The sequence below is a fragment of the Chiloscyllium plagiosum genome, chromosome 23 (assembly GCF_004010195.1).
Source record: "Chiloscyllium plagiosum isolate BGI_BamShark_2017 chromosome 23, ASM401019v2, whole genome shotgun sequence".
Lineage (NCBI taxonomy): Eukaryota > Metazoa > Chordata > Chondrichthyes > Orectolobiformes > Hemiscylliidae > Chiloscyllium > Chiloscyllium plagiosum.
Window position 1 is genome coordinate 42,606,477 of NC_057732.1, and position 27,826 is coordinate 42,634,302.

Sequence of the window (27,826 nt, forward strand, 5' to 3'; positions counted from 1 at the left end):
ATTTCTGATTGAATGGATGCCCAGGTAGAAAATAGACCCACCAAGCATATAGTCAGGAGGAGGCCATTCAAGGCCATTCCACTAAATTGTGACTGATCTGGATTTCAGCTCGGTTTAGCTGCCTTTGCTCCCTATCTGCCGTACATTCGCTGAATAATAAAATTGTTCAGTCTCAGCTTTGAGATTTTCAATTAATCACTAATCCAGCAGCTCTCTCCAAGGGAGAGTCCCAGATCTTCTCTTTGTGTGGGCAATTGTTTCCAAGGCCCAGTTCCAATTTTAGATATTTCTAATTAAGATAAATGTGACACATCTCTGAAGCCGATGGTACTTGAACCCAGGTCTCCTGGCTCAGAGGTAGGAACACTACCACTATGCCACAAGATCCTTCTCATTCCAGTTTTAAGGTCATGACCCCTTGTTTGGCCTACCCCTGGCAACATTTTTATAATCATCCAATGCCCTCTTGAAATGCTCAATTGAACCTGCCTTCACCATATTTCCAGGCCGTGCATTCCACACTCTGACTACTTGGTAAGTGAAAATGTTCTTCTTCACTTTGCTCTTGCTTTTTTGTTTCCATATCATTTTAAATTTATGTCCTTCTTGTCCTTTTATAGAGTCATAAAGATGTACAGTACAGAAACAGATCTTCGGTCCAACTCATCCATCCCGAACAAATATCCTAAATTAATCTGGTCCTGTTTACCAGCACTTGGCCCATATCCCTCTAAACCCTTCCTATTTGTATACTCATTCAGATGCCTTTTAAATGATGCCAGCCACCATCACTTTCTCTGGCAGCTTCTTCCATACATGCACCACCCTCTGTGCGAGAAAGTTGTCCCTTACGTCCTTTTAGATGTTTCCCCTCTCACCTTAAGCCTATGTCCACTAGTTTTGGGCTCCCCTACCCTGGAGAAAAGACTTTGTCTATTCACTCTATCCATGCCCCTTTTGATTTTATAAATCTCTATATGGTCACCCCTCAGCCTCCAAAGCTCCAGAGAAAACAGCCCCAATAACTCAAACCCTCCAACTCTGCCAACGTCCTTGTAAATCTTTTCTGAACCCTTTCAAGTTTCACAACATCCTTCCTATAACAGGGAGACCAGAATTGAATGCATCTGAACAGGAACAGTTTCTCCCTATCCATCTGGCTCACTCATGAGTTTGAAAACTTCTATTAGATCTCTTTGCATCCTTCCCTCCAAGGGGAATAGCCTCAGCTTCTTCAATCTACCCTGATCATTGAAATTCTTCATCCCTGGAACCATCCCTGTAAAGCATGTCAACACTCTTTCCAATCTGTTGATATTCTCCAATCTCCATAAATCATGGAATCCCTACAGTGTGGGAGCAGGCCATTCAGCACATGCAGTCCGACCTTCTGCAGAGCATTCCACCCGCCCATCCCCTCCAATTCCCATTGTTAATCCACTTAACCTGCACATCCCTGGGCTCTATGCCCAGTTTAGATTAGATTAGATTCCCTACAGTGTGGAAACAGGCCCGTTGGCCCAACAAGTCCACACCGACCCTCCGAAGAGCAACCCACCCAGACCCATTCCCCTACACCTAACACTGTGGGCAATTTAGCATGGCCAATCCACCTAACCTACACAGCTTTGGACTGTGGGAGGAAACCGGAGCACCCAAAGGAAACCCACGCAGACACGGGGAGAATGTGCAAACTCCAAATAGACGGTTGTCCGAGGCAGGAATCGAACCTGAGTCTCTGACACTGTGAGGCAGCTGTGCTAACCACTGAGCCACTGTGCCGCCCCATAAATGGTGGAAATGAAAGCCATATAAAATCTTTCACTGTAGATAGGGTAAGAAGTCCCTGAATGGCTTTGATATTGTAAAGTGTAGAGTCATAGAGTCCTAGAGATCTACAGCATGGAAACAGACCCTTCGATCCAACCTCTCCTTGTAAGCGATTTAAAAATTCATTCATAAATGTGGGCATCACTGGCTAGACTGGCATTTACTACCCAGCTTTAGTTACCCTGTAGCAGGTGATGGTGAGTCACTTTTTTCAATGGCTCCAATTCCTTCAGGTATGGGGATACCCTGAGGTGCTGCTAGGGAGGGAGTTCTAGGAGCTTGACAAGAGACAGTGAAGAAATTCCAGCTGCTGTCACACTGTAGCCGAGGAAATCCATCTCAGATGCTGCGTGTGTGGAATTTATCCTCATTGAGCATGAAATTGTGAGTTGAGTGAAGATCTCTGAAACAAGGCAAACTTGGAGCCTCTAAATCCAATTGATATAGGAGTCTCTGGTAATACATTATTCACCCCAATAATCACAAGCAAGGTTTTAATTCCAACTCTGCCTCTCTGAACAATCCACCTGCACTTCTGAAATCTAATCTCGCTGAATTGGATAATTATAAATATATTTATTTACAATCAATCACTTACAAATTATTATGATTCCGAGATATCTCCCATGAGTGAAATTAACCTGCCAGTGAAGCAATTTGTTTTGTATATTGATAAATTCTTCATTTTTCTTTAAAAAGGGGGTTCGTTTTCTGCTTGATTACTCAAGTACCATTGCAGCTTTCAGAACAAGAGGTCATTTTCAATTTTACTGAAAACCTGCCCAATTGATTTAGCTTCTTCAGAAGTGTGAACAGCTTGCTGCTTGGTGCATTGTGCACTTGGTAAATAAAATAGCCCATGGGTTTTTTTTTAACGTGTTGTGCTGTAATCACTGCAGTGTGAGCTAGCAATTAGGCTTCATATGTTGTGTGCAACATCATTAAACTGAGTAAAGAACTTGCTTGACCGAAGAAATACCTTATGCTTTTGAAGAATTTTGGTATGACAAAAATGAATAGTGTATGGACCAAATTTTCTTCCACCTGGAATTGTCCATAATCCTTCATAAATACAGAAAAAAACATTGCATTTATATAGCAATTTTCATCTCCATCATATAACATTCCTTACTAGCAATGAAGTATGTTTAGACATTCCATTGATGTAATTTAGAAAACACAGCAGTTATTTTACTGTTTGTGGGAGCTAGCTATGCAGGAAGTGGCAATCAAATACTGTTGTGATGCTGATTGAGGGATCAAAATTGGCGCAGATGCTGTGGCTAATCTATCTGCTTTTCTTAAAGATACTTGTTTGGCAATTTTTGCAGCTATTCGAAAAGGCAAATGTGGTCTCCTCCAAAAGAGGGAGTTGTACCATCGGCAGTGCAGCACTCCCTCAGTCTGGTTGGGATCAATCATGCAGCAGAGTGGGACTTGAATTGGGACCATTCTGACACAGAGTTACCGACTAACCCTTGGCTGATAGATGTAAGGAGAGCGATTATACCATTTTACTTACTTAATCAGATGCTATTGGACCACCACAGTTCCCCTTGCCATTTAGATTCTACTAATGAACTTACACATTGAGAATTTTCATAAGTATCTGGGTCACAATGGATTGGACAATACAAGCATTGGTTTGAGTTTTGTTGTTAAGGGCTCTTGGACGCTGGAGCCAACTTGTGATGATGTAATTAAGCTGGTGTCCAGTGGGGCATGCATAATACAGAGAACATAGAACGTAGAACAGGACAGGAACAGGCTCTTCAGTCCATCATGTAGTGCCAACCATGATGCTATTCTAAACTAATCCCATCTGCCTGCACATGGTCCATACCTCCCCATTCCTTGCTTGGCTCCCAAACATTGTTATCCTATCTGCTTCCAGTACCTCCCCGGCAGTGTGTTCCAGTCACCTACCACCCGCTGCGAAAAAATATGTACCTTGTCTATCTCTGCCTCTCACTTTCAACCTATTCCCCTTACTATTTGACATTTCCAGAGTGGATAGAGTCAAGAAAAGTAAATGGAGAGCTAGACAGAAGCTAGCCATGTGCAGAGAAGCTGATATTTTCCAACTAACCTGTTCAGAGATAAAAATCACACAACACCAGGTTTACTTGGAAATCACACAAAAATCACACAACACAGGTTTAATTGGAAGCACTAGCTTTCGGAGCGCTGCTCCTTCATCAGGTGGTTGTGAAGTATAAGCTCGTAAGACACAGAATTTATAGCAAAGGATTAGTGTCATACATTGATATATTGAACAAACCTGATTGTTAAGTCTTTCAACTTTTAGAATGCAGGTTTTGGTTCATTAATATGTAAATCCCAGAAGTTCTGGGATTTACATATTAATGAACCAAAACCTGCATTCCAAAAGATGAAACACTTAACAATCCAAGTTTGTTTAATATATCACTGTATGACACTAATCCTTTGTTATAAATTCTGTGTCTTATGATCTTATACTCCACAACCACCTGATGAAGGAGCAGCGCTCCGAAAGCTAGTGCTTCCAATTAAATGGTTGGACTATAACCTGGTGCTGTGTGCATTTTAACTTTGTCCACCCCATTCCAATACCAGCTCCTCCACATCATGCCTGTTCAGAGATGTTATTGCACAGCTGTGAAACGGGTGGGACTTGAGGTAGGGATGTTATCACTGCACCACTAGAGACCCCAGTGTGCAGAGACGCATGTGGAGTAGACTGATTTGCATTAGTTGGTGTATTTTATGGAAGAGACTTTTAATAATATAACTGTAAGATCATAGCTGTGCTGTTGTGTTTAAACTTAATATGTAATCAACAGTTATAAAATAGACCAAACCTGAAGAACATTCCAGACCTTTCCTTTTTGACCAGTCTGCCTGGAACCCAAACTCTTGGATATTAGCTTTAAAAGAAAATCCAATACTGAAGAGGTTCTAGAGATATGAACTGACAACAGCATACTTTCTATGAAGAAACACTTTAAATGAGGGTTTTGATATGAGCAGTATTCCATGATGCTTCACAGAAAGGAAAGGGAAAGAACTGAACCCGCAGCCATGAGGTGGTGTTGGAGAGATAATTAAACATTTGGTTGCAAAGATGGGTTTCTAGAATGTTTCTTAAGGTGGAAAGGAGCATGAGGCAATAGCGGGCTCAAAAGTTTGCAACTGATAGTGGATCCAAGGAATTGTGGCATACACAGTTAGGGCACTGGGTTGGGGATGGGGAGAGGGAGGTGGTTGGAGGCAATATGGAAGATCATATGCTTGCTTTGTATCAGGGTTGGAATGGACTTCAACAACAAGTCTGTAATTGACAATTACAGTGGAACAACTGCAATTGAACTGGTCATAGACAATGGAAAGAGGCGAAGGTTGAAACATCAAGTAACATTTTTCCATTAGATATTTTGTTAATGTATGAGTAGAAGCAAAATTAATTTTTTGATTTGATTTATGTATTGTCACAAAATACAGCGAAAAGTGTTGTATAGTGTGGCCACTCTCCGGCACCATTTTGCAACACAGAGAAATAAACCAAACATTGAATATAAAGGCAGAAAAAATGGAGAAATAAATGAAGTGTCCAACTTTATAGTCATCCTTGTTAAGTGCTCTGCCCAGGGCCATGGGCCTGCTGCCTAATCACCTTCACTGTGCTGCTACTGCTGGGATGGCACCATCATGCCTTCATCTTTGCCTTTGCCACTATGGGTCCTCGCTGGACCTCGCCAATGCAGATACCGCCGATACCACATCAGCCCAAACTCAACTCTGCCATTGTCATGAGTCTACTTTGGGCCCACATTGCCAATGCAGCCACTGCTGATGCCACTGGGCCTCGTACTGAGCTCAAACTCACCTCCACTGCCGCCTCCTTGAATCTGCGCTGGACACAGATGCTATGTCCAACCCAAACTCTTGCACAATAGCAGCCACGGGTCAGCACTAGGACTATCTTGATGTGCCCAAATGTACCCCCCATGGCTTAGCATGTAAAGTGGGGAGATAAAGAGTTAAATAAATGAGTTGGGTGGGAACATGAGGAGGTACAAACCTGATGGGGTTTAGATTAGATTAGATTACATTAGATTACATTACATTACATTACAGTGTGGAAACAGGGTTAAGAAGGCAGAAATGAACATGATGGTTTAGGGGGTCATCGAGGTGAAACAGGCTGAACCTGAAAATCGCTCCCTGAAATACTAGCAGTATTACCTGCTAGGCTTATCCTAATTGCAGTTGCACAGTGAAGGTGAAGAATAGTTGCAGGCACACCCACAGACTACTAGAGGAAGTGTGGAGAAAGCGAGGACTGCAGATGCTGGAGATCAGAGTCGAGAGTGTGGTGCTGGAAAAGCACAGCAGGTCAGGCAGCATCCGAGGAGCAGGAGAATCGACGTTTCAGGCATAAGCCCTTCATCAGAAATCAGAGGAAGTGTGACTGCTGACTGATCACATTACTGAAGAGCTGTTCTGTTTCTAATATGCCTTGGTTTCTTCAATGCTGGGATTGAAAGGGGACATTGATGCCTATGGTACGCAGTATGGCTAGTGCACATCTCAATTCCGATGAATATTGTGGAGCTCTGCTTTGTAACAGTTCAAGATATTTATACTGAGTATGTTCTGGGGGTGTGGTGTCCATGATGGGGTCACACGCTCTGCCACAGATGAAATCTTGGTGGCTGTTTCTCATCCCCCTCCTGTCCCGGTGTTTCTCGACTCAGTTCAATCACAAGAAGCTGTTTAATTGTCAAGACCCATCAACTAGACTCTTCAAACTGTGGTGAAGAATGTTTTATATGAGACACATTAAATAATGAACAAATAGTGTGGGGGAGGGATGGGGGAGAAAAATAGCTTAATCCTGAGTTAATAATCTGGAATCAAATATGTGATAAAATAAGAGTAATTGTCATGTCCTTTACAGCTAAGTGCACTTAGGGGTTTTCATCACTTTAATATTAAGTGTCATGTTAATGGGCCTGTCAATCACAGTCTTTTGCAAAGACACTTAGATCAGCTGCTAAGGTGTAGTAACGATCATTAGCTATTGTATTAGCTCTGGGCTGGCTGACTGGCTGTCCTTTTAAAATTAGGTGGGGGGATGCTGGAGAGAGACATCCAAAACTGACTTTCAGATTGCTGGATAATTACTGACAATCGCTTTCCCATTACCAGTTGAATCGTTTCTTTTGTAATGCCTTTTAGTCAGTTGGCTCTCAATTATAAAATCTGGTAAAGAAAGAAAGGCTTACATTTGGATCACATCATTTACAACCTTGGGACATCCCAAAGCACTTTGCATCAAATTGAGGTACTGTGCTGCTGTCACTGCTGTGATACAGGTAACGGGTTGTCATGGTTGAGTAGATGGTGGTTTGACTGGGAGGTACCTCAGCAAAGCCACAGTGTCGATGTTATGATTGGAAACTCCTTCCCTGACATACAGTTGGAATCACACACTGGTTTACCTTCAATAATTCCAAACCTTACAACTGAAACTTCAGTTCAATGAAAACTGATACAGAGCCGATTTAGATAGTGTCCAGTTCGCGAAGTCAAGCAGTAACTCTCTGACCTGACTGAATCCTTCATACGGCTTTGTTCAAACCTAGCTCGAGAACCATGTTCAGTCTTCAGCAAACAGTCCTCTCTACTAAGTCTGGACTTCCACAGTTGTCAGTTGTCACAAAATGTGTTCTTCAAGTCCCACTCCCAATACAGCTTTGCTGGCCACCTCTCTCCATATCTTCACAAGCCACTACCAATCTACTTTACCTTAAACAGGCCTTCCTTGTATCTTTGCATGTGTGATAATGTGCCAGCTAATTGTTTTTCCTCCTAATATTTTCTCCACCCAAGCATTTTCTGCTCCATCTCTGACACTCTTCCACTGGCTCACCCCAATATATTCCCCATCTCCAATAATCCTGATTCTCCACATCCTCTGTGGTTTTTATTTTCTCTACCCCTCTTGAAGATGACTGGGAAGAAAGTGAGAACTGCAGATGCTGGAGATCAGAGTCGAGAGTGTGGTGCTGGAAAAGCACAGCAGGTCAGGCAACATCCGAGGAGCAGGAGAGTCGACGTTTTGGATGAAGGGCTTATGCCTGAAACGTCGATTCTCCTGCTGCTCGGATGCTGCCTGACCTGCTGTGTTTTTCCAGCAACACACTGAAGGTGAATGGGTGTGACTTCAGACTCTGCAAATACCCTCTAGCACTCATTAGCCCTACCTCAGGCAGCCATTCCTTTAATGCGAACCTAGACTGTGAATCGTGAGAGCATTCTACATGAGAGCACCTTCTTGTGGAATTTTCTCAATGCCATTTGTAGGAAAAGCAATGGTTTGTCGAATAAGATAAGGACACTTTAGCAAATATTGCAGCAGAGAAACTGAAGCCTTTGTACCAGGGGGACAAATCCATGGAATTTCCTCCTTGATGTTAGCCAGGGAACTCATGATATGGAATTGTAAATTGACAGCGTACAGGAGATCATTCTGCCCATTTATGCCTGTGCCAGCTCTTTGAAAGCATTTTCTAATTAACTTATTTCTCATTTCAAACATTTATGTAATTCTCTTTTGAAAACTGCTATTGAAACCTCTTCCACCATCCTTTCTGGCATTACAATCATGATCATTAAGTTTGTTGTGAGGGAAAATCAAAGTTCCTCCTTTTAGCTAACATTCTTCCAATGAAGTACAAAAAGCATCATTCCTAAGGAGCATTGCACGAGAGGCTACTACTCAAGACACGGTGAACAGCAGAGTGACTGTGGGTTGCAGTAGTTAGTAGTTGTTAGATTGTTCATCCAGGCTGCTGTTGTTTGTGGAAGGACATAGCCAGGAAATGGAGTTCCAGCTAGTTTCTGGTGTCAGTGATGTGTGACAGCCATTACACAAAGGCAGGCAATGACCTAGTGGTAATAGTGGTATTGTTGCTAGATCACTAATCCAGCCCTCTAGTAATGTTCTGGGGGCCTGAGTTCAAATTCTGCCATGGCAGATGGTTGAATTTGAATTCAAGTTTTATAACATCTGGAATTAAAGATCTCATGATAACTAAATAATTCATTGTTGGAAAAGCCCATCTGGTTCACTAACTTCCTTTAGGGAAGGAAACTGCCATCCCTACCTGGCCTGGCCTACATGTGATTCCAGACTCACAGCAATGTGGTTGACTCTTAACCTGCCCTCTGGGCAATAAATGCTGGCTCAGCAGTGACTCTCTCAGCAGTGACTCTCTCAGCAGTGACTCTCTCAGCAGTGACTCTCTCAGCAGTGACTCTCTCATCCTGGGAATGGTTTACAATAAAATGCTGACCAGAAAATGCCCTCAAACTGTGGGGTGGTGCCACAGTCAAAATACGGAGTTGTTTATAAAATTTAACAACATCGATGAGCTTAATTCATTTTTCTTATGTTTCTAACTGTTGCACACTTTTGACTGAAAATCAGTTAATTTAAAGGAAATCTTTTTTTTAACCCTGTTTCATTGATGACCATGTTTTCAGCTTTTTGGCTTTAAGCTCGGGAATTCACTTCTTATATGTCACTGTCTTTTCATTTCGTTCTCCTTCCGAAGAAACTCTTTGAAGCTTCCCTGTTTGATTAAACCTTTGAGACTCGACTCAATACCTGCTTTTGTGGTTCCACTTCAGATTTTGTGACAGTTTATCACCTTAAAAGGTGGCACAAGTGTAAATAAATCAAAGCAATTTAACAGAGCAATAAATAGCACCATAAGTTTGTGAAATATATATCCTGCTATCTTGCATTTGCTTTCTCTCCTACGGCCACTCTGCTTTGTTCTGGGACACTGCTCCATGTGAGCCAGGCTCCCTCTGTGCCCCACCTATGTGACCATTCCTCAGGTGTGTAAACAAACTCTCCTTTCTTAGACAGACCCTCAATATTGAGGATGACTTGCTTACACTCTGAATTGATGTGCTGTGAGATGGATGATAACTCCGGCGAGTGACCTATGGACCCTGAGGAGAAAGTAAGGTCTGCAGATGCTGGAGATCAGAGCTGAAAATGTGTTGCTGGAAAAGCGCAGCAGGTCAGGCAGCATCCAGGGACAGGAGAATCGACGTTTCGGGCATAATTCCTGAAGAACGGCTTATGCCCGAAACGTCGATTCTCCTGTTCCCTGGATGCTGCCTGACCTGCTGCGCTTTTCCAGCAACACATTTTCAGACCTATGGACCCTGCCACATGTAGAGCCGGTGTTGTCCGAAGGCTCGGTGGTGGGGGAGGGGTTCGATGGGATGCTTGGAGGTCTGTGTGCTCCCTCTGACCTCTCGACATCTTGTCTGCACATTCCCAGCAGTCTCTGGGTCCTACCTAAATGAGCCCTCTCAATTTTGGCAGCTCACAAGCCAGGATATCCCAGGAGTCTTTGGGGAATGTCTGACCTATTTGGGGATACTTTGAGGACATCACTGACACATTCCTCCTGCCCTCCCTGGAGTCTCCTGCCATGACTCAGATCTGAGTGGAGCAGTTACTTTGGGAATCTGGTGTCAGACGCCTACCAGTCAGAGCTGGCTTTGAGTGATCTGTGGGAGGTGATGGCCAAGTGGCGCTATTGCTGGATTTTAATCCAGAAATCCAGGTAATATTCTGTGAATCTGAATTTGAATCCTGCCAGTACGAATGATTCAATATGAGATCAAGAAATGTTTGGAAGAGAGACCCTGAAAGCATTGCCAGACCATGGGGGCGGTACGGTGGCTCAGTGGTTAGCACTGCTGCCTCACAGCGTCAGTGACCCAGGTTCGCTTCCAGCCTCAGGCAACTGTCTGTATGGAGTTTACATGTTCTCTTCATGTCTGCGTGGGTTTCCTCTGGGTGTTCTGGTTTCATCCCATAGTCTAAAGGGAGTGTTGCTGAACAAAGAGACCTTGGAGTGCAGGTTCATAGCTCCTTGAAAGTGGAGTCGCAGGTAGATAGTATAGTGAAGAAGGCGTTTGATATGCTTTCCTTTATTGGTCAGGATATTGAGTACAGGAGTTGGGAGGTCATGTTGTGGCTGTACAGGACATTGGTTAGGCCACTGTTGGAATATTGCATGCAATTCTGGTCTCCTTCCTATCGGAAAGGTGTTGTGAAACTTGAAAGGGTTCAGAAAAGATTTACAAGGAAGTTGCCAGTGTTTGAGGATTTGAGCTATAGGGAGAGGCTGAACAGGCTGGTGCTGTTTTCCCTGGAGCGTCGGAGGCTGAGGGGTGACCTTATAGATGTTTACAAAATTATGAGGGGCATGGATAGGATAAATAGGCAAAGTCTTTTCCCTGGGGTCGGGAGTCCAAAACTAGAGGGCATAGGTTTAGGGTGAGAGAGGAAAGATATAAAAGAGACCGAAGGGCCAACTTTTTCACACAGAAGATGGTATGGGTATGGAATGAGCTGCCAGAAGTTGTGGTGGAGGCTGGTACAATTGCAACATTTAAGAGGCATTTGGATGGATATATGAATAGGAAGGGTTTGGAGGGATATGGGCCAGGTGCTGGCAGGTGGGGCTAGATTGGGTTGGGATATCTGGTCAGCATGGACGGGTTTGACCGAAGAGTCTGTTTTCCATGCTGTACATCTCTATGACTCTATGTGTCGGTGGACTGGCCATGCTCAATTGCCTTACAGAGTGAGGGTTAGGTGAATTAGACATGATTAAATTTGAGGTTTTGGGGAGGTGGTAGGGGGCTGGAAGTGGGTGGGATATTCTTCAGTGCAGACTCAATGGGCCAAATGGTCTCTTTCTGCACTGTAGGTATTCTATGATTCCACTGCTGATTGTTAGGAAAATCCCTCTGGTTCACGAATGTCCTTTAGGTTAGGAAATTGCCATCCTTACCTAGTCTAGCCCACATGTGATTGCAGACCCACAGCAATGTGGTTGACAATAAAGATGGACAATAAATACTGCTCTGGCCAGTGACGCCCTCATCCCGTGAATGAATAAAAGAAAATCCGACCTAAGGGGCAACTTTTTTGTGCAGAGAGTGGTCCAAGTATGGAACGAGCTGCCAGGGGAAGTGATGGAGGCTGGTACAATTACAGCATTTAAAAGGCATCCGGATGGGTATCTGAATAGGAAGGGTTTAGAGGGATATGGACTAAGTGCTGGCAAATGGATCAAGATTAGGTTACGATATCTGGACGAGTTGGACCGAAGGGTCTATTTCTGTGGTGTACATCTCTTTGACTCTATTAGTGTTTTCCTGAAGTAGGAACTATTGAGTGAACATTGAACTGTTTTCCTCTCCTGCTCCATTGACCTTTGCATTCAACCTTGATGTCCTCTCCTCCTCATAGTCAGGGCAGGAAGGACTGTGTAAAACCTGGTATGTTTTCATCATTGTGGATTAGGAGGATGGAAAAGGGTTTTAAAGCTAAGATATAAAAGGCTCAAAAAACCAAATGCAAATTCGGCAGTTCCCATAGGAGGGAACTAAAATGGTGGCTTGCTTTTAGAATTAATGTTCAGGTGTTTCTCCTTAAGTGAAAGAAAGGTTGGGGGGGGTTGGGGAAGGAGGGGAGGGTTGGGGGTGTGCTCGCTGGTTTAGTTAAAGTGAGACAAGAGGAACGGAAATAAATAACTGGAAGCTCTAGGATAACATTTGGCAGCCCAAAATTGGCAATCCTTCAGTAATTGCCCCCAGCTGACAGTTTGATAAATGAGGCAGTCTGAGAGCTGGAGAGCTGTGGCTGCATTCCGAGAAGCAGCAGTCTGTTCTTGATGAGTGGGATGAAACCCAATTGCCGAGTCCCCAACATTATCCCAGTCATTGTATCATCCCAGGGGCTAAGAGCAACCTGTTTTTCCTGGACTCCAGCCATGGTGCTGCTGCTGTCCTCTGCATCGTGCAGAAACTGCCTAGTGCATGGCTTCCTGGTACCCGCTCTGGTCGTTGGGTGGTGGTGGCCATTGTACCATGCAGTTTGGAATTGACTCCCGCCAGTCCTTAGCATGGCAGCACATTAGCATCAACAGGGCTGTTCTGCCAGGCATGGAAGTTAATCCCAAACCCCACAGGAAATCCTGAAACAGACGTCAAAATTAAAACCGGTCTCCTGTGAGTTTGGTAATGAATTTCCTGGCAGATTAGCACAAGTATCAAAACCTTCTGTAGGCTCACCACTTGTCTATCAGTGTAACCTCCTCCAGCTTTATATCTTGGTTGTCTAAGACATCTGTATCCCTCCAAACCTGACCTTTTGAGCATCGCTGATTCCATCGATTCATCGTTGGTGGCCATGCTATCAACTGCTGTGGCCACAAGCTCGGAATTCTCTTTCTAAGTCCCTCTGTCTCTTCAGCTCAAGCTCCTTTGTTAAGGCATCCTTAAAGCTTTCCTCTTTGGTCGAACATTTTGCTTGCTAAGAACTCTGTGAAATGACTTTGAGACCTCAAAGATGCTATAAAAATGCATGATTTGAAGATGCCAATGTTGGACGGGGGTGTACAAAGTTAAAAACACACACCAGGTTATAGTCCAACAGGTTTAATTGGAAGCACTAGCTTTCGGAGCGCTGCTCCTTCAGGTGGTTCATCAGAACAATCACCTGATGAAGGAGCAGTGCTCTGAAAGCTCGTGCTTCCAAATAAACTTGTTGGACTATAACTTGATGTTGTGTGATTTTTAGCTTTATAAAAATGCAAGTTGTCATTGTTATTAGCGTGTGTGTGTCTGTGTGTGTGTGTGTGTGTGAGATCTATTGAGAAACCTGTTTTAAAGCTGTCCTTTGAATTGCTTAGTTATTGAGAATGTGATTATGTTGAAGGGTTGGAAGTTGAGGAGAAAATGAGGCATTCTCCTGCCTTTCTGTAAGGGAGGAATTTCATTCCCTTAGCAATGTCTCATCTGTGCCTTATGTGGTTCAAAACGGTGAAGGCTTTGGCTAATGATGAGCAACAGGTTATGAAGGGTTATGGAGCTGCCTTTGCTGACTGTCTGACTTACTAAGAATTGTCTTTCCTTTCTGATAGGAGACCATCAAGTGGTGAAGCTTCACTTGAAGTCCAAGGAGACAGGCATGACCTTTGCCAGCACCAGCTTTGTCTTCTACAACTGCAGTGTCCACCATTCGTAAGTTTGCCCAGATCTTGTTTCTAGTTGCTGCTCCGTCAGCAGCAGTGCATTGTTGCAGTGGGTCATTGGAGCCCCATGCTTAGGGTCATGTTTCATCTTGGTTCACTCGGACTGATGAAATGTAGACAAAAAAAATCTTGGAATTATATCTCCTCAGCCTCTTTTTTTCAAAGGAATTTAAGGATTGTTCTAGCCACAGTAGGAGAGTTCATACTGAATTAGGTGCGAATCATAGAATTCCTACCAAGTCAAATCAACAGGTCATTCGGCCCTTCGGATCCACACCAAGCCTCCGAAAAGCATCCCACACAGACCCACCCCATCCTACCCTATCCCTGTCAGTCTGCATTTCCCACAGCCAATCCACTTAACCTGCACGTCTTTGGACTGTGGGAGGAAACCGGAGCACCCGGAGGAAACCCCATGCAGATGCAGGGAGAATGTGCAAACTCCATGCATATAGTTGCCCAAGTGCAAATGGAACCTGGGTCCCTGGCACTGTGGGGCAGCAATGCTAACCACTGAGCCACAATGTCCACTGTGCTACCCAATTTTTCTCTCTTTCCTTTACACTATTTCCAAGAGAAGAGTGCAAAGATGGGGAAAGCAAACTCACTAAACTTGGTAGAGCTACACTCTTAGGTTCAATTGAGTATAAGCTTGTTGTGGTTCTGTTCACCGAGCTGGGAACTTGTGTTGCAGACGTTTCGTCCCCTGTCTAGGTGACATCCTCAGTGCTTGGGAGCCTCCTGTGAAGCGCTTCTGTGAGGTTTCCTCCGGCATTTGTAGTGGTTTGACTCTGCCGCTTCCGGTTGTCAGTTCCAGCTGTCCACTGCAGTGGCCGATATATTGGGTCCAGGTCGATGTGCTTATTGAGCACTCATCCACAGATTCAATCAATAAGCACATCGACCTGGACCCAATATATCGGCCACTGCACTGGACCCAATATATCGGCCACTGCAGTGGACAGCTGGAACTGACAACCGGAAGTGGCAGATTGAAACCACTATAAATGCCGGAGGAAAGATCACAGAAGCGCTTCACAGGAGGCTCCCAAGCACTGAGGATGTCACCTAGACAGGGGATGAAACGTCTGCAACACAAATTCCCAGCTCAGCGAACAGAACCACAACAACGAGCACCCGAGCTACAAATCTTCCCACAAACTTTGAGTAAAAGCTTAATTGTTAGCAGATATTTTGAGATATTTACTCTCCTGAAGGAAATCCAATTGTTACTGGGGGACTATAATTGAGACCGGTAAAGGCTATCCTTCTTTATATAGTTTGGAGATTGATTCAGCAGCAGAACATCAACTCTTGAATTTGACTTTGTTTTTCTCTTTTTTAATCAAATAAATCAGTCTTGAAAGAAAAATAATAGAAAATATTTTAATAAAATATTTATTGCCAGGAAATTAATTTCATTTTCTCATAGCAGTTGATCATTAAAAAGAATATTGCTGAAAATGATTAATTGTTTATTGCTGTGCCTGCACTGCAGCAGTTTTTAATGATTGAGTCGGTCTATAAAGCGTTGAATAAAAGATTAAATAAATAGACTGTAATTACTGATGTCAACTTATTAAAACAGGCAGAGTCTGAAACTCTACTGATTCCTTCAGCTTCCTCCCTCCCATCCCGCTGCAGGCATTCCCTATGGGAGTTCCCGGGGTTTTATAAATAGACAAATTGCATAAAGCAAGATATGGTGGATCTTTATAAAACACTGGCTTGGCCTCAGCTGGAATCTACTTCTGGGCACCACACATCAGGAAGAATATGAGGTTATTTAACTGTGTTGTTCAACAGTTTAACTGTTGATGTCCGTCATTGAAGTCTACTGACTATGGAATAGTAATAACACAGGAGACCATTTGAGCCATAATGCGCATTTTTACAACTCACCTAGTCCCAATTTTCTGCCCTTTCCCCGTGGCCCTACGAATAAAGAACAAAGAAAACTTACAGCCCAGGAACAGGCCCTTCGGCCCTCCAAGCCTGTGCCGATCCAAATCCACTGTCTAAACCTCTCGCCCAATTCCTAAGGATCTGTATCCCTCAGCTCCCCACCTACTCATACAACTGTCCAGAAGCACCTTAAATGAATCTACCATGCCTGCCTCTACTACCTCTGCTGGCAATGCGTTCCAGGCACTTAGCACCCTCTGTGTAAAGCATTTTCCGCGTGTATTCCCCTTAAACCTTTTACCTCTCACCTTGAACGCGTGACCTCTCGTTATTGAATCCCTCACCCTGGAAAAAAAGTTTCTCTCTATCCACCCTGTCTATATCCTTCTTAAATTTGTAGACCTCAATCAGGTGCCCCCCCTCAATCTCCTTTTTTCTGATGAAAACAATCCTAACCTACTCAACCTCTCTTCATAGCTAGCACCTTCCAGGCAACATCCTCATAAACCTTCTCTGCACCCTTTCCAAAGCGTGTCCACATCCTTTTGGTAATGTGGTGACCAGAACTGTGCACAGTATTCTAAATGCGGCCGAACCAATGTCTTGTACAATTTTAATATGACCTGCCAGCTCTTATACTCAATACCCTGTCCGATGAAGGCAAGCATACTATATGCCTTCTTGACTCTATTCACCTGTGCAACCACCTTCAGGGTACACCCAAGGCTCTTCTGTTTGCAGTATATTTGCTCTAGAATTAGATCTTCCAAAGTGCATCACCTCACATTTACCCAGTTTGAACTCCATCTGCCATTTCTCTACCCAACTCTCCAGTCTATCTATATTCTCTTGTATTCTTTGACAGTTCCCTATGCTTTCTGCTACTCCACCAATCTTCATGTCATCAGCAAACTTACTGATCAGACCATCACTGCCCTCTTCCAGATCATTTATGTATATCACAAACAACAGAGGCCCCAATACTGACCCCTGTGGAACACCACTGGTCACCTTTCTCCATTTCGAGAAACCCCCTTCAACTACTACTCTCTGTTTCCTGTTGCTCAACCAGTTCCTTATCCACCTAGCTAGAACACCCTGCACACCATGTGACTTCACTTTCTCCATGAGTTTACCATGGGGAACCTTCTCAAACGCCTTACTAAAGTCCATGTATATGACATCTACAGCCCTTCCTTCATCTATCAACCTGGTCACTTCCTCAAAGAACCCTATTAAGTTGATAAGGCACAATCTCCCCCGCACAAAGTCCTGTTGCCTATCACTGATAAGCCCATTCTTTTCTAAATATAAATAGATTTTATCCCTCAATCCCTTCTCCAGCAACTTTCCCATGATGTCGGGCTCACTGGTCTGTAGTTACCTGGAATATCCCTACCACCCTTTTTGAACAGGGGGACAACATGAGCAACTCTCCAATTCTCCGGAACTTCACCTGTGTTTAAGGATGCCACAAAGATATCTGTCAGGGCCCCAACTATTTCCTCTCTTGCCTCCCTCAGCAACCTGGGATAGATCCCATCCAGTCCTGGGGATTTGTCCACCTTAATTGGACAGAAGGAATCATAATGGAATGTTTTCTATTGTGGTAGATATCCATATCCTTTTGAAGTCCACACTTGAATCTGCCTCCAAATTCTCAGGCAGTGCCTTCCAGATCCTAACCACTAGCTTCATAAGGAAATGATAACTAATTGTCACTGTTACTTCTCTAAATTGGTACCCTCTGATTTCTGTCCCTCCCCCCCGCCCTCATCAATGGAACCAGTTTATTCCTTATCTTCTCTGTTCAGTAATGCTGTAGAACAAAGAGACCTAGGGGTTCAGGTGTATAATTCTTTGGAGTTTGTGTCACATGTAGAACAAATTAGTTAAGAAGGCTTTTAGCTTTATTGCTCTGACCTCTGTGTATATGAGTTCAGATGTTACATTGAAGTTGTACAGGGTGTTGTTGAGGACTCCTCTGGAGTACTGTGCCCAGTTCTGGGCACCCTGTTATAGGAAGGATATTATTAAGCTAGAGAGTGTTCAGAAGAGATTTACTAGGACGTTACTGGGAATGGAGAGTTAGAGTTATAAGGAGAGGATGGATAGGCTGGGACTTTATTCACTGGAGTTTAGGAGATTGAAGGGTGACCTTATAGAAGTTCACAATATCATGAGGGCCATAGATAAGGTGAATGGCAGGTGTCTTTTCCCTCGGGTGAGAGAGTTCAAGACAAGGCAGCATATTTTTAAGATGAGAGGAGAAAAATTTATAAAAGGCTTGAGGGGTAACTTCTTTACACAGAGTTTCACGTATGGAATAACTTCCAGAGGAAGTGGTAGATGTGGGTACAATTACAGCGTTTGAAAGACATTTGGATAAGTAAAGGAATAAGAAATGTTTGGAGGGATATGGGCCAAGCACAGGCAGGCGGGACTAGATTAGTTTGGGATTGTGGTTGCATGGACTGGTTGGACCAAACCGTCTGTTTCTGTGCTGTATGATTCTATGACAGTGTCCTCACTATTTTGAAAATTTCTGTTCAATTTCCTCTCAACTTTCTGTACAGAGAACAGCCCTGGCATTTCCAATCTACCCTGCTAACTTGAATTGCTCCTAACCTAGAACCAAATCTTTTGGAATCTCACATCCTTTCTAAAGTGTGGTGCCCAGAATTCTACTCCAGTTGCGGACAAGCCAGTGTGTTATAAAGATTCACCATTTCTTGCTGTGTTCTATTTGTCCATTTACAAAGCCCAGGACCCTGCATGCTTTTTAGTCCTTCCTGAAACCACTGTGCCACCTTCAATGATTTGTCCACATAAACGCCTAGGTTTCTTGCTTTGGCTTCCTTTTGGATCAGAAATGTGAATGTGACATTGGGCAAATGGTTGGACCTACAGGCTGACTCATTGTCTTGCCCTGAGGGTTTCTATCCTCAGGTCTCAACAGAAGTCGGTGTTGAACAGTTGATGCATTGGTTTTAATTACCCAAAATTCAGGGAAGGATCCATTAGGTTTGAAAATAACGAATGTAACTGCTTTATTCAAAAAAGTGAAGGAGCCAGAAAGCCAGAATCTCTGGGCCAATTGGCTTCATGTCTACGATAGGGAAGATGTTCTACTATTTAAGAAATTACAGCAAGGCACTTACATACTTTCGGTCAGGCAGCATCCAGGGAACAGGAGATTCGACGTTTCGGGCACAGGCCCTGACCTGCTGTGCTGTTCCAGCAATAAAGTTTCAACTTTGATCTCCAGCATCTGCAGACCTCACTTTCTCCACTTACATACTTTCAACATAATCAGGCAGAACCAACAAGGTTTTGTGAAAGGAAAATTGTTTTGGAACAATTTATACAAGTTCTTTGAGAACATAATGTGCTGTGGATAAAGGGGTGGATACACAATATTTAAATTTCCAAAAGGCCATTGATAAGATGCCAAAGCAAAGGTTATTACAGAAAATAAGAGCTCATGATATAAGGGGTTTCATATTGGCATGGACAGAAGATTGGCTCACTAACAGGAAACGGAGAGTAGACACAAATGGATCATTTGGTCATTGGCAGGATTAACGTGTGGTATGCCACAGGGATCAGTGCTGGGACCTCAACCTTTTTACATAAATGCCTTGGATGAAGGAACCAAAGATAAAGCTGCCAAATTTCCTGATGACACAAAGTCAGACAGGAATGTAAGTTGTGAAGAGGACAAAAGGAGGGTACCGAAAGTTCAGATCGCTAAATGGGGAAAGATCTGGCAATTCTGCTACAAGATGGAAAAATATAAAATTGACCATTTTGATAGGAACATTTTTTTAAAAAGCATATTATTTAAGTGGTGAGAGATTGCAGAGCTTTGAGTGGCAGAGGGATGTGGTGCCTTAGTGCAGGAAGTGCAAAAACTTAGTGTACAGATAGCACATAGAACATAGAACAATACAGTGCAGAACAGGCCCTTCGGCCCTCGATGTTGCGCCAACATGTGAACTATTCTCAGCTTGTCCCCCTACACTATCCCAAAATCATCCATGCGCTTATCTAAGGATTGTTTAAATCTTCCTAATGTGGCTGAGTTGACTACATTAGCAGGTAGGGCATTCCACACCCTTACCACTCTCTGCGTAAAGAACTTGCCTCTGACATCTGCCTTAAATCTATCATCCCTCAATTTGTAGTTATGCCCCCTCGTACATGCTGACGTCATCATCCTAGGAAAAAGTATTTCACTATCTACCCTATCTAATCATCTAATCATCTTGTATGTCTCTATCAAATCTCCCCTTAGCTTTCTACTTTCCAATGAGAACAGACCCAAGTCTCTCAGCCTTTCCTCATAAGACCTTCCCTCCAGACCAGGCAACATCCTGGTACATCTCTGCACCTTTTCCAATGCTTCCACGTCCTTCCTGTAATGGGGCAACCAGAACTGTACACAATATTCCAAGTGTGGCCGCACTAGCATTTTGTATAGTTGCAGCATGATATTGCGGTTCTGGAACTCAATCCCTCTACCAATGAAACCTAACACACCATATGCCTCCTTAACAGCACTATCCACCTGGGTGGCAACTTTCAGGGATCTATGCACATGGACTCCAAGATCCCTCTGCACATCCACACTACCAAGAATCTTTCCATTGACCCAGCACTCTGCCTTCCTGTTATTCTTCCCAAAGTGCATCACCTCACATTTAGCTGCATTAAACTCCATCAGCCCAATTCTGCAGTTTATCTAAGTCCCCCTACAACCTGTAACATTCTTCCACACTGTCCACTACTCCACCGACTTTAGTGTCATCTGCAAATTTACTAATCCATCCACCTATGCCTGTGTCTAAGTCATTTATAAAAATGACAAACAGCAGTAGTCCCAAAACAGATCCTTGTGGCACACCACTAGTAACCGGACTCCAGACTGAATATTTTCCATCAACCACCACTCGCTGCCTTCTTCCAGAGAGCCAGTTTCTAATCCAAACTGCTAAATCACCCTCAATTCCAATTCAGCAAGATTCAACAAGAGTTTGGAAAGCAAATTGAATCTGGATTTTGTTTGTGGAATTGAATACAAAAATGGGGAGGTTATGCTTCATTTACACAGGACACTAATGAGATCACATCTGAAGGACTGTGTAATGTATAGATCTCCTTACTTAAGGAAGAAAAGACGTTGTGAAACATGAAAGGGTTCAGAAAAGATTTACAAGGATGTTGCCAGGGTTGGAGGATTTGAGTGACAGGGAGAGGCTGAACAGGCTGGGACTGTTATCCCTGGAGTGTCAGGGGCTGAGGGGTGACCTTATAGAGGTTTATAAGATCATGAGGGACATGGGTACGATAAATAGACAAAGTCATTTCCCTGGGGTGGGGGAGTCCAGAACTAGAGGGCATAGGTTTAGGGTGAGAGGGGAAAGACATAAAAGAGACCTAAGGGACAATGTTTTCATGCAGAGGGTGGTACATGAATGAAATGAGCTCCCAGAGGAAATGGTGGAGGCTAGTATAATTGCAACATTTAAAAGTCATCTGGATGGGTATATGAATAGGAAGGGTTTGGAGGGATATGGGCCAACTGCTGGCAGGTGGGACAAGATTGGGTTGAGATATCTGGCCGGCATGGATTTGTTGGACCGAAGGACCTGTTCCCATGCTGTACATCTCTATGACTCTGTGACTCTATATTATAAATGTGTCTGAGATGGTAATGGCTCAAAATCAGATTTATTTGATGCAAGAAGCAGTACTTTGCTTTCTTAAGACCAGGTGGGTTTATTGTTAATCATCGAATCACAATATCATAGAGTACAGCACAGAGTGAGACCATTCATGTCATCATATCCATGCCTGTGTTCCCTGCTTTCCCCTCAGATGCTACAACCATCCTTTTCACATTACCTATTTATTCAATTCCGTTTTGAAAGCTATTAATTCCATCATTCTATTGGGGAGTGTGCTCCAGATCCTATCCACTGATTTGTTTAAAAAAAACTTTTCCTTATCCCACCTCTGATTCTATTGCCAGTCTCTTTACATTTGTGCCCTCATACCATTAACTGTTCAGCCACTTGAAACAGTTTCTCTTTGTTTAGTTGATCCAAATCCTTCAAGATTTTAAATGCACTCACCAAATCTCCTTTTAGGCTTTTCTATTACGTGGAGAATACACCCAGTCTTTTCAGTGTGGACAAATTATCTAAAATAAGTAAAAACGAGGACTGCAGATGCTGGAAACCCGAGTCTGGATTAGAGTGGTGCTGGAAAAGCACAGCAGGTCAGGCAGCATCCAAGGAGTAGAAAAATTGACGTTTCGGGCAAAAGCCCTTCATCAGGAATAGAGGCAGGGAGCCTGCAGAGTGGAGAGATAAATGAGAGGGGGCTGTGGGTGGGGAGAAAGTAGAGTCTAGATTAGAGTGGTGCTAGAAAAGCACAGCAGGTCAGGCAGCATCCGAGGAGCAGGAAAATCGATGTTTCGGGCAAAAGCCCTTCATCAGAAATAGAGCTGTGGGGAGAAAGTAGCATAGAGTACAATAGGTGAATGGGGGTCATGATGAAGGTGATAGGTCAGAGAGGAGGTTGGAGTGGATAGGTGGGAAGGAGGGAGGTCATAGAGATATACAGTGTGGAAACAGACCCTTCAGTCCAACATACTGACCAGATATCCTAAATTAATTTAGTGCTATTTCCCGGCATTTGCATCATATCCCTGTAAGAGTGGATAGGTGGGAAGGAGGGAGGTCATAGAGATATACAGTGTGGAAACAGACCCTTCAGTCCAACATACCGACCAGATATCCTAAATTAATCTAGTGCTATTTCCCGGCATTTGCATCATATCCCTGTAAACTCTTCCTATTAATGTACCCATCCTTCCTTTAAACTTCACTGAGAATTGTGAAGTTCTGCAATAGGAAGGCATAGAGATATTTCCTCACCAACCTGTTCAGAGATGCTATTACACAGGTCTGGAGCAGGTAGAATTTGAAACCAGGACTCTTGGCCCTGAGGTAGGGGCACTACCATTGCACCACGAGAACTTCATTCAGAAACACATATACTTAGCCAACGATATCGAGGATTCAGATGACATGTGCTGTTGCGAATTGGACTTTTTACTTCCTTTTCCCATCTTGACTTCCTTTAATGGTGCACGTTTATATGGAAGCATAAAATACTCAATGCAATTTTCAGTATGGTACAAAACTGGAAATTGTTGAATTCAATGGAAACTTTTCAAAACAGAAGGAATTTGTGCAGTCCATCAAGCCTGTTTATTGGAAAGCAGTTATGTCTATCCCGCCAACCTCTTTTATTAATTGTCCATAACCTCATAAATTCTTCATTCCTGTTGAACTCCCTTTTAAATTCCTTATGGAATTAGCTTCCGGCAACTTATCAAACAGAGCATTCCAGGTGCCAACAACACTGCAAGTGAAAAAACACTCTCTTCATTTCCCTTCTTGCTCTTCTGCTGATGATTTTAAATTTATGACTTCTGGTGATCAATCCACTTGCCAGAATGAATAGATTTTCTTCATCTACTCTGTCAAAAGCTCTCATAGTTTGAGGGTGGGTTGGAAGGTTAATCAGAGTTTAACTTCCATTTGCAGAGGGACTGGACTATATTTGTGACCTTTGGCTTCACAGTGAGCAGAAACCAGCTTGAATAATTAGCTTGTCGTTGGGCTCTGTTGAAGTGTGAAAGCTTTAAGTTTTTATTTAGCTACACTCAGGTTCTTATTAGCTAGAATCAGCCTGAATACTTGCACAAAATCAGAAGTCACATGACACCAGGTTATAGTCCAACAGGTTTATTTGAAATCACAAGCCTTTGGAGCACTGCTCCTTAGTCAGGTGATCTGAATATTTGTAGGTTGTGTAATGTGCTATGAATTGTATATTTTGTCAAACCAGGTGCCTGTCCTGTGTGAACAGTCCCTATCGATGCCATTGGTGCAAATATCGACACATGTGTACACATGACCCACGGACGTGCTCTTTCCAGGAAGGGAGGGTCAACATTTCGGAGGTAAGGGCATTTCCAGTCTTTCTTCCCTCCTGTCACCCATATAGCTGGCCGAACCAACTCTGCTTTTACAGATCTGAAGTGATAAGCACGTATGAAAGGGGGATCAAGATAAGGACCATTGAGGCTTTCCGATTTGTCCTTTCTCCCCACAGGAAGCAGTCTGAGGTGTGGTCAGTCGATGGTTTTGAGATTAATTCAGTTCTATGGTCATAGTGGCTAAAGGAGTTGAGATAGAGATTATTCATGATCTAAATGGATCTTGGAATAGGTTCATGGTGCCAGAAAAGCTGCCTTCTGTTAGAATGTTCCTTACCGTTTGGTTCTGGCTAATTCACAGTTTTGACGATGGAAAATTCACCCATTGTGTAGATGGTTAGGACATTGAGAGTATTGGATAGAAGGCCAGAGCTGGAATAAGTAGCATTGATCTGTTAGTTGCATGTTGCATTTTGATAAAATGTGATAATTTAAACAGATTCTGTAGACTGATGTTTCAGAACTCTACCAAGGAGGCATTGTCAAAATCCTTCGGGCTGAAATATTAAATTGTGATCTGAATTGAGTAAAAGAAGACAAGAATCTGTGAACACTAGAGATCTGAATCTAAGAAAGTGCTGGAAACATTCAGCAGATCCGGCAGCATTTATAAAGAGAGAAGCAGCCAACGCTTTGAGTCCAGTGGTGTATCATCAGAACTGAGAATCTTTAAAATAAAACTGAAGGCCGGCTTGTCAGTGGAGATTTCTACTAATTTGTGTCCTGTTCAGCAATTGGCTTCTACCACAGGGTATACAATGGAGTAGAGGAGGTGATTTGCAGTTGGAGTTGATATAAACTCATCTGTGATTTTTTTTAAAAATCAACCTATTGTTCTAATTAACCTGTTCAGAGACATTATTACACACCTCTGGAGCAGATGTGGGACTTAGATGTGGCCCTCCCAGTCCAGAGTTAGTGACACTACCAACACGGCACACGAGGGCCCAAATTTCCCCATCGGTTTCTCTCTATTTACCCTACTGACTATTTTAAAGATTCTCAGCACCTTGCTTAGATCGCCACTCAATGTTCAACATTCAGGGGAGTGACTAAGCTTATGTAACCCCTTTCCTACAGTTTAACCCTCTTGGCCAGGTGTTGTTCTGGAATATCTTCACTGTACCCATCCCAAGGCCGGTGTGCATCCTTCATGAGGCACGCCACTCAGAAGTGCCGTTGTTTTTTGCAGCTGTACAGAAACTGTGAGAAATGTAAAAATTGTAATGTTTTGTTTGGTTTGTTTTGCAAAGTTTCTGCAGGGACCTTAGAGATATGATTAAGAACCCTCGTATGTACTGAGATAATTTTTATGAATAAAGTAGAATTAAAATTTTTAAAAAACTCAGATCTGAGTATACCCAGCACAGCTGCAGCATGACCTCCCCCTTTTATAGCACCGTCTCTATGAGATGTCGTCTAACATTGTTTTAGCCTTTTTGGTTCCTTCACTCGCTTGTATTCATTTCCATCCCAATCATGGTCACTTTTGTTTTGAGGGAGTTAAGATTATTTGGGGTCTGTAAATATTTTTGCCTTTGCAAGGAAATATGAAAGCACGTTTTTGCTTTGAGGATTTGCTGATAGCGGAGGTTTAGAATGTTATCTGACCTTGGGTATGTTTAAACTGCAGCTGTTTGCAACAAGATAGTCTTGGTTTTGAGGTCAAGTTGTGTAGATCCAGATTCTGAGTTGAATCTGAGGGAATCTGCTGGGAAGTTAACTTCCCTGGTGAAATTACCATTGTCCTGCTCCAGTTTAACAGAACAAAGAATGGAGTCACTGGCAATGAAAGATTAATCGGGGGGAAGAAAATTATATGCGTTATTTTGTTATCTACTTCCAATTCTTAGTTATAAACATATTGGAAATGGCATTAAAAGGCTGTTTGATTGACAGCCGAATTTCCCCAGATGAAAACCTCCCAGCTTTCTGATTGGCCGGGTGAGAGTTACATTGCCATGTGTTGGGCAACCAATGGCAGGTGCAGGAGGGTGGGTCAGTTGGTTGCTGGGGGTTGTATGAAGAAATCTCCAGGCACATTTCCAACATCAGTTCATAATCTAGGTGTTAGTTTTAACTGGAAACCTCTGATGAGGACATTGTTAGATCTACCCAAAATTAATTCCGACTAGCTAGAAGATTGGGAATGCTGCCACATGTTTGTTTTTAATTTGTTGATGGGACGTGCATGTCATTGTCCAACTCAGCATTTATTGCCAAACACTAATTGCCCAGAGAGCAGTTTAAAGTCAACCCCATTGCTGTGGGTCTGGAGTCACATGTAGGCCAGATGAGATAAGGAGGCAGATTTTCTTCTCTGAAGGATGTGAGTGAACCAGATGTACTTTCACGATAATTGACAGAGGTTACATGGTCACCATTAGACTAGCTTTTATTTTAATTACAGACTTTTTAAAAACTATTTTAATAATCGTCATCACATTAATTTGAGATTTGCATTGAATTGAAATTTCACTGTCTGCCATGGTGGGATTCAAACCCAGAACATTAACTTGGGGTTCTGGATTACTAATGTAGTGATAATCCCGCTGATCCCCACCCTACCTCTCCCAGTGGTGGAGGGGTTTTCCATTCGAATGCCAGCACATACTGAGCTCTTGTCATCCCACCCTCCACAGGTATGCAAATGTTTCCACATCAACTATTTATTCATTCTCCGGTTAAAAGTTACAACTGAATCCGCTTCATTCTTTCAGGCAGCAGAACAACTGAGTGCAGCCCTCTCGTTTGTTAGCCAACTACCTGAAATTTACATCACCTGGTTACTGATCCTCCTGCCTGTGCCTGCCTGCCCTTAGTCAGTGTCAATGTCTTCTCATTTTCTTGACATTTAGACTTTCATTGTTATTTCAGTGCACTCCTGTCTGGTCCCCCCTTTTCTATCCCATGCACTTGAAGTCATCCAAAGCTCTGCAACCCATATCTAAACTCACAGAATCGCAGAGGTATGGTGCTGAAGGTGGCCACTTGGTCGATTGTATGACAATGGTTCTCTGAACATCTTAACTTAGAGCCATTCTCTTGCATTCCCCCCCCCCCCCAACCCAGCATTTCATATCTATTTAACTCACCATCTAATGCCCTGTGGAATGCCTTGATTGAACCTGCCTCCACCACAATGGCAAGCAGATTTTCTATATCGTGACTGCTCGCTATGTTAACTTTTTTCTCACCAAGAGCTATTGAACTGAAGCCCTGCCCTTTGGCTGGCTGCAGTGACCTACATTAGCTCCCAAACTACACCTTGATTTTAAAACTCCCGTCCTTGTTTCCAAATCCATCTGGGGCCATGTCATAGAATCCCTTCGGTTGGAAAGAGGCTGTTTGACCCATCGAGTCTGCACAGGGGAATCTAGCATGGCCAATCCTGCACATCTTTGGACTGTGTGAGGAAACCGCACAAAAACAGGCAGGACATGCAAACTCCACACAGACAGTCGCCTGAGACTGGACTTGAACCTGGGTGCCTGGCATTGTGGGGGATCGGTGCTAACCATTGAGCTGCTGTGCCACCCCTTTGTGATCTCTTCCAGCCTCACACCTCTCCAAGCTGACTGTGTTCCCTAATTTTGACCTTTAGTGTATCCCTGATTTAAACCAGTTCCACCATGGTCACTATTTAAACCAGTTCCACCATTGTCACCCCCTCCCTATCCTCCCCACACGTCTCCACCTCACTTTAGTGCTTGAAGCCCCTTCTTTAAACCTGCTTCTTTGACTAAGCCTTTGGCAATCAGACCTCATATCTTTTTACATAGCACTGTGCTATATTTTGTTCTGTACTGCTCCAGTGAAGTCTCTTGAGCCATTTTATTACATTAAAGGTGCAATATAAGTATTTCTTGTTGATTCCGTATTTATTAAGAGACTT

General features: G+C 43.3%; 1 protein-coding gene across 11 annotated transcripts in view; it reads left to right on the forward strand.

The window, feature by feature from the left end:
- Positions 1-27,826, forward strand: part of plxna4 (plexin A4) — a 619,179-nt gene that overhangs the window by 416,479 nt on the left and 174,874 nt on the right. For all 11 annotated transcript variants that reach the window (XM_043714044.1, XM_043714049.1, XM_043714039.1 and 8 more), the window contains exons 8-9: positions 13,842-13,941; positions 23,781-23,895. In XM_043714044.1, coding sequence (XP_043569979.1) covers positions 13,842-13,941; positions 23,781-23,895 — 215 coding nt within the window. The remainder of the gene's footprint in view (positions 1-13,841; positions 13,942-23,780; positions 23,896-27,826) is intronic.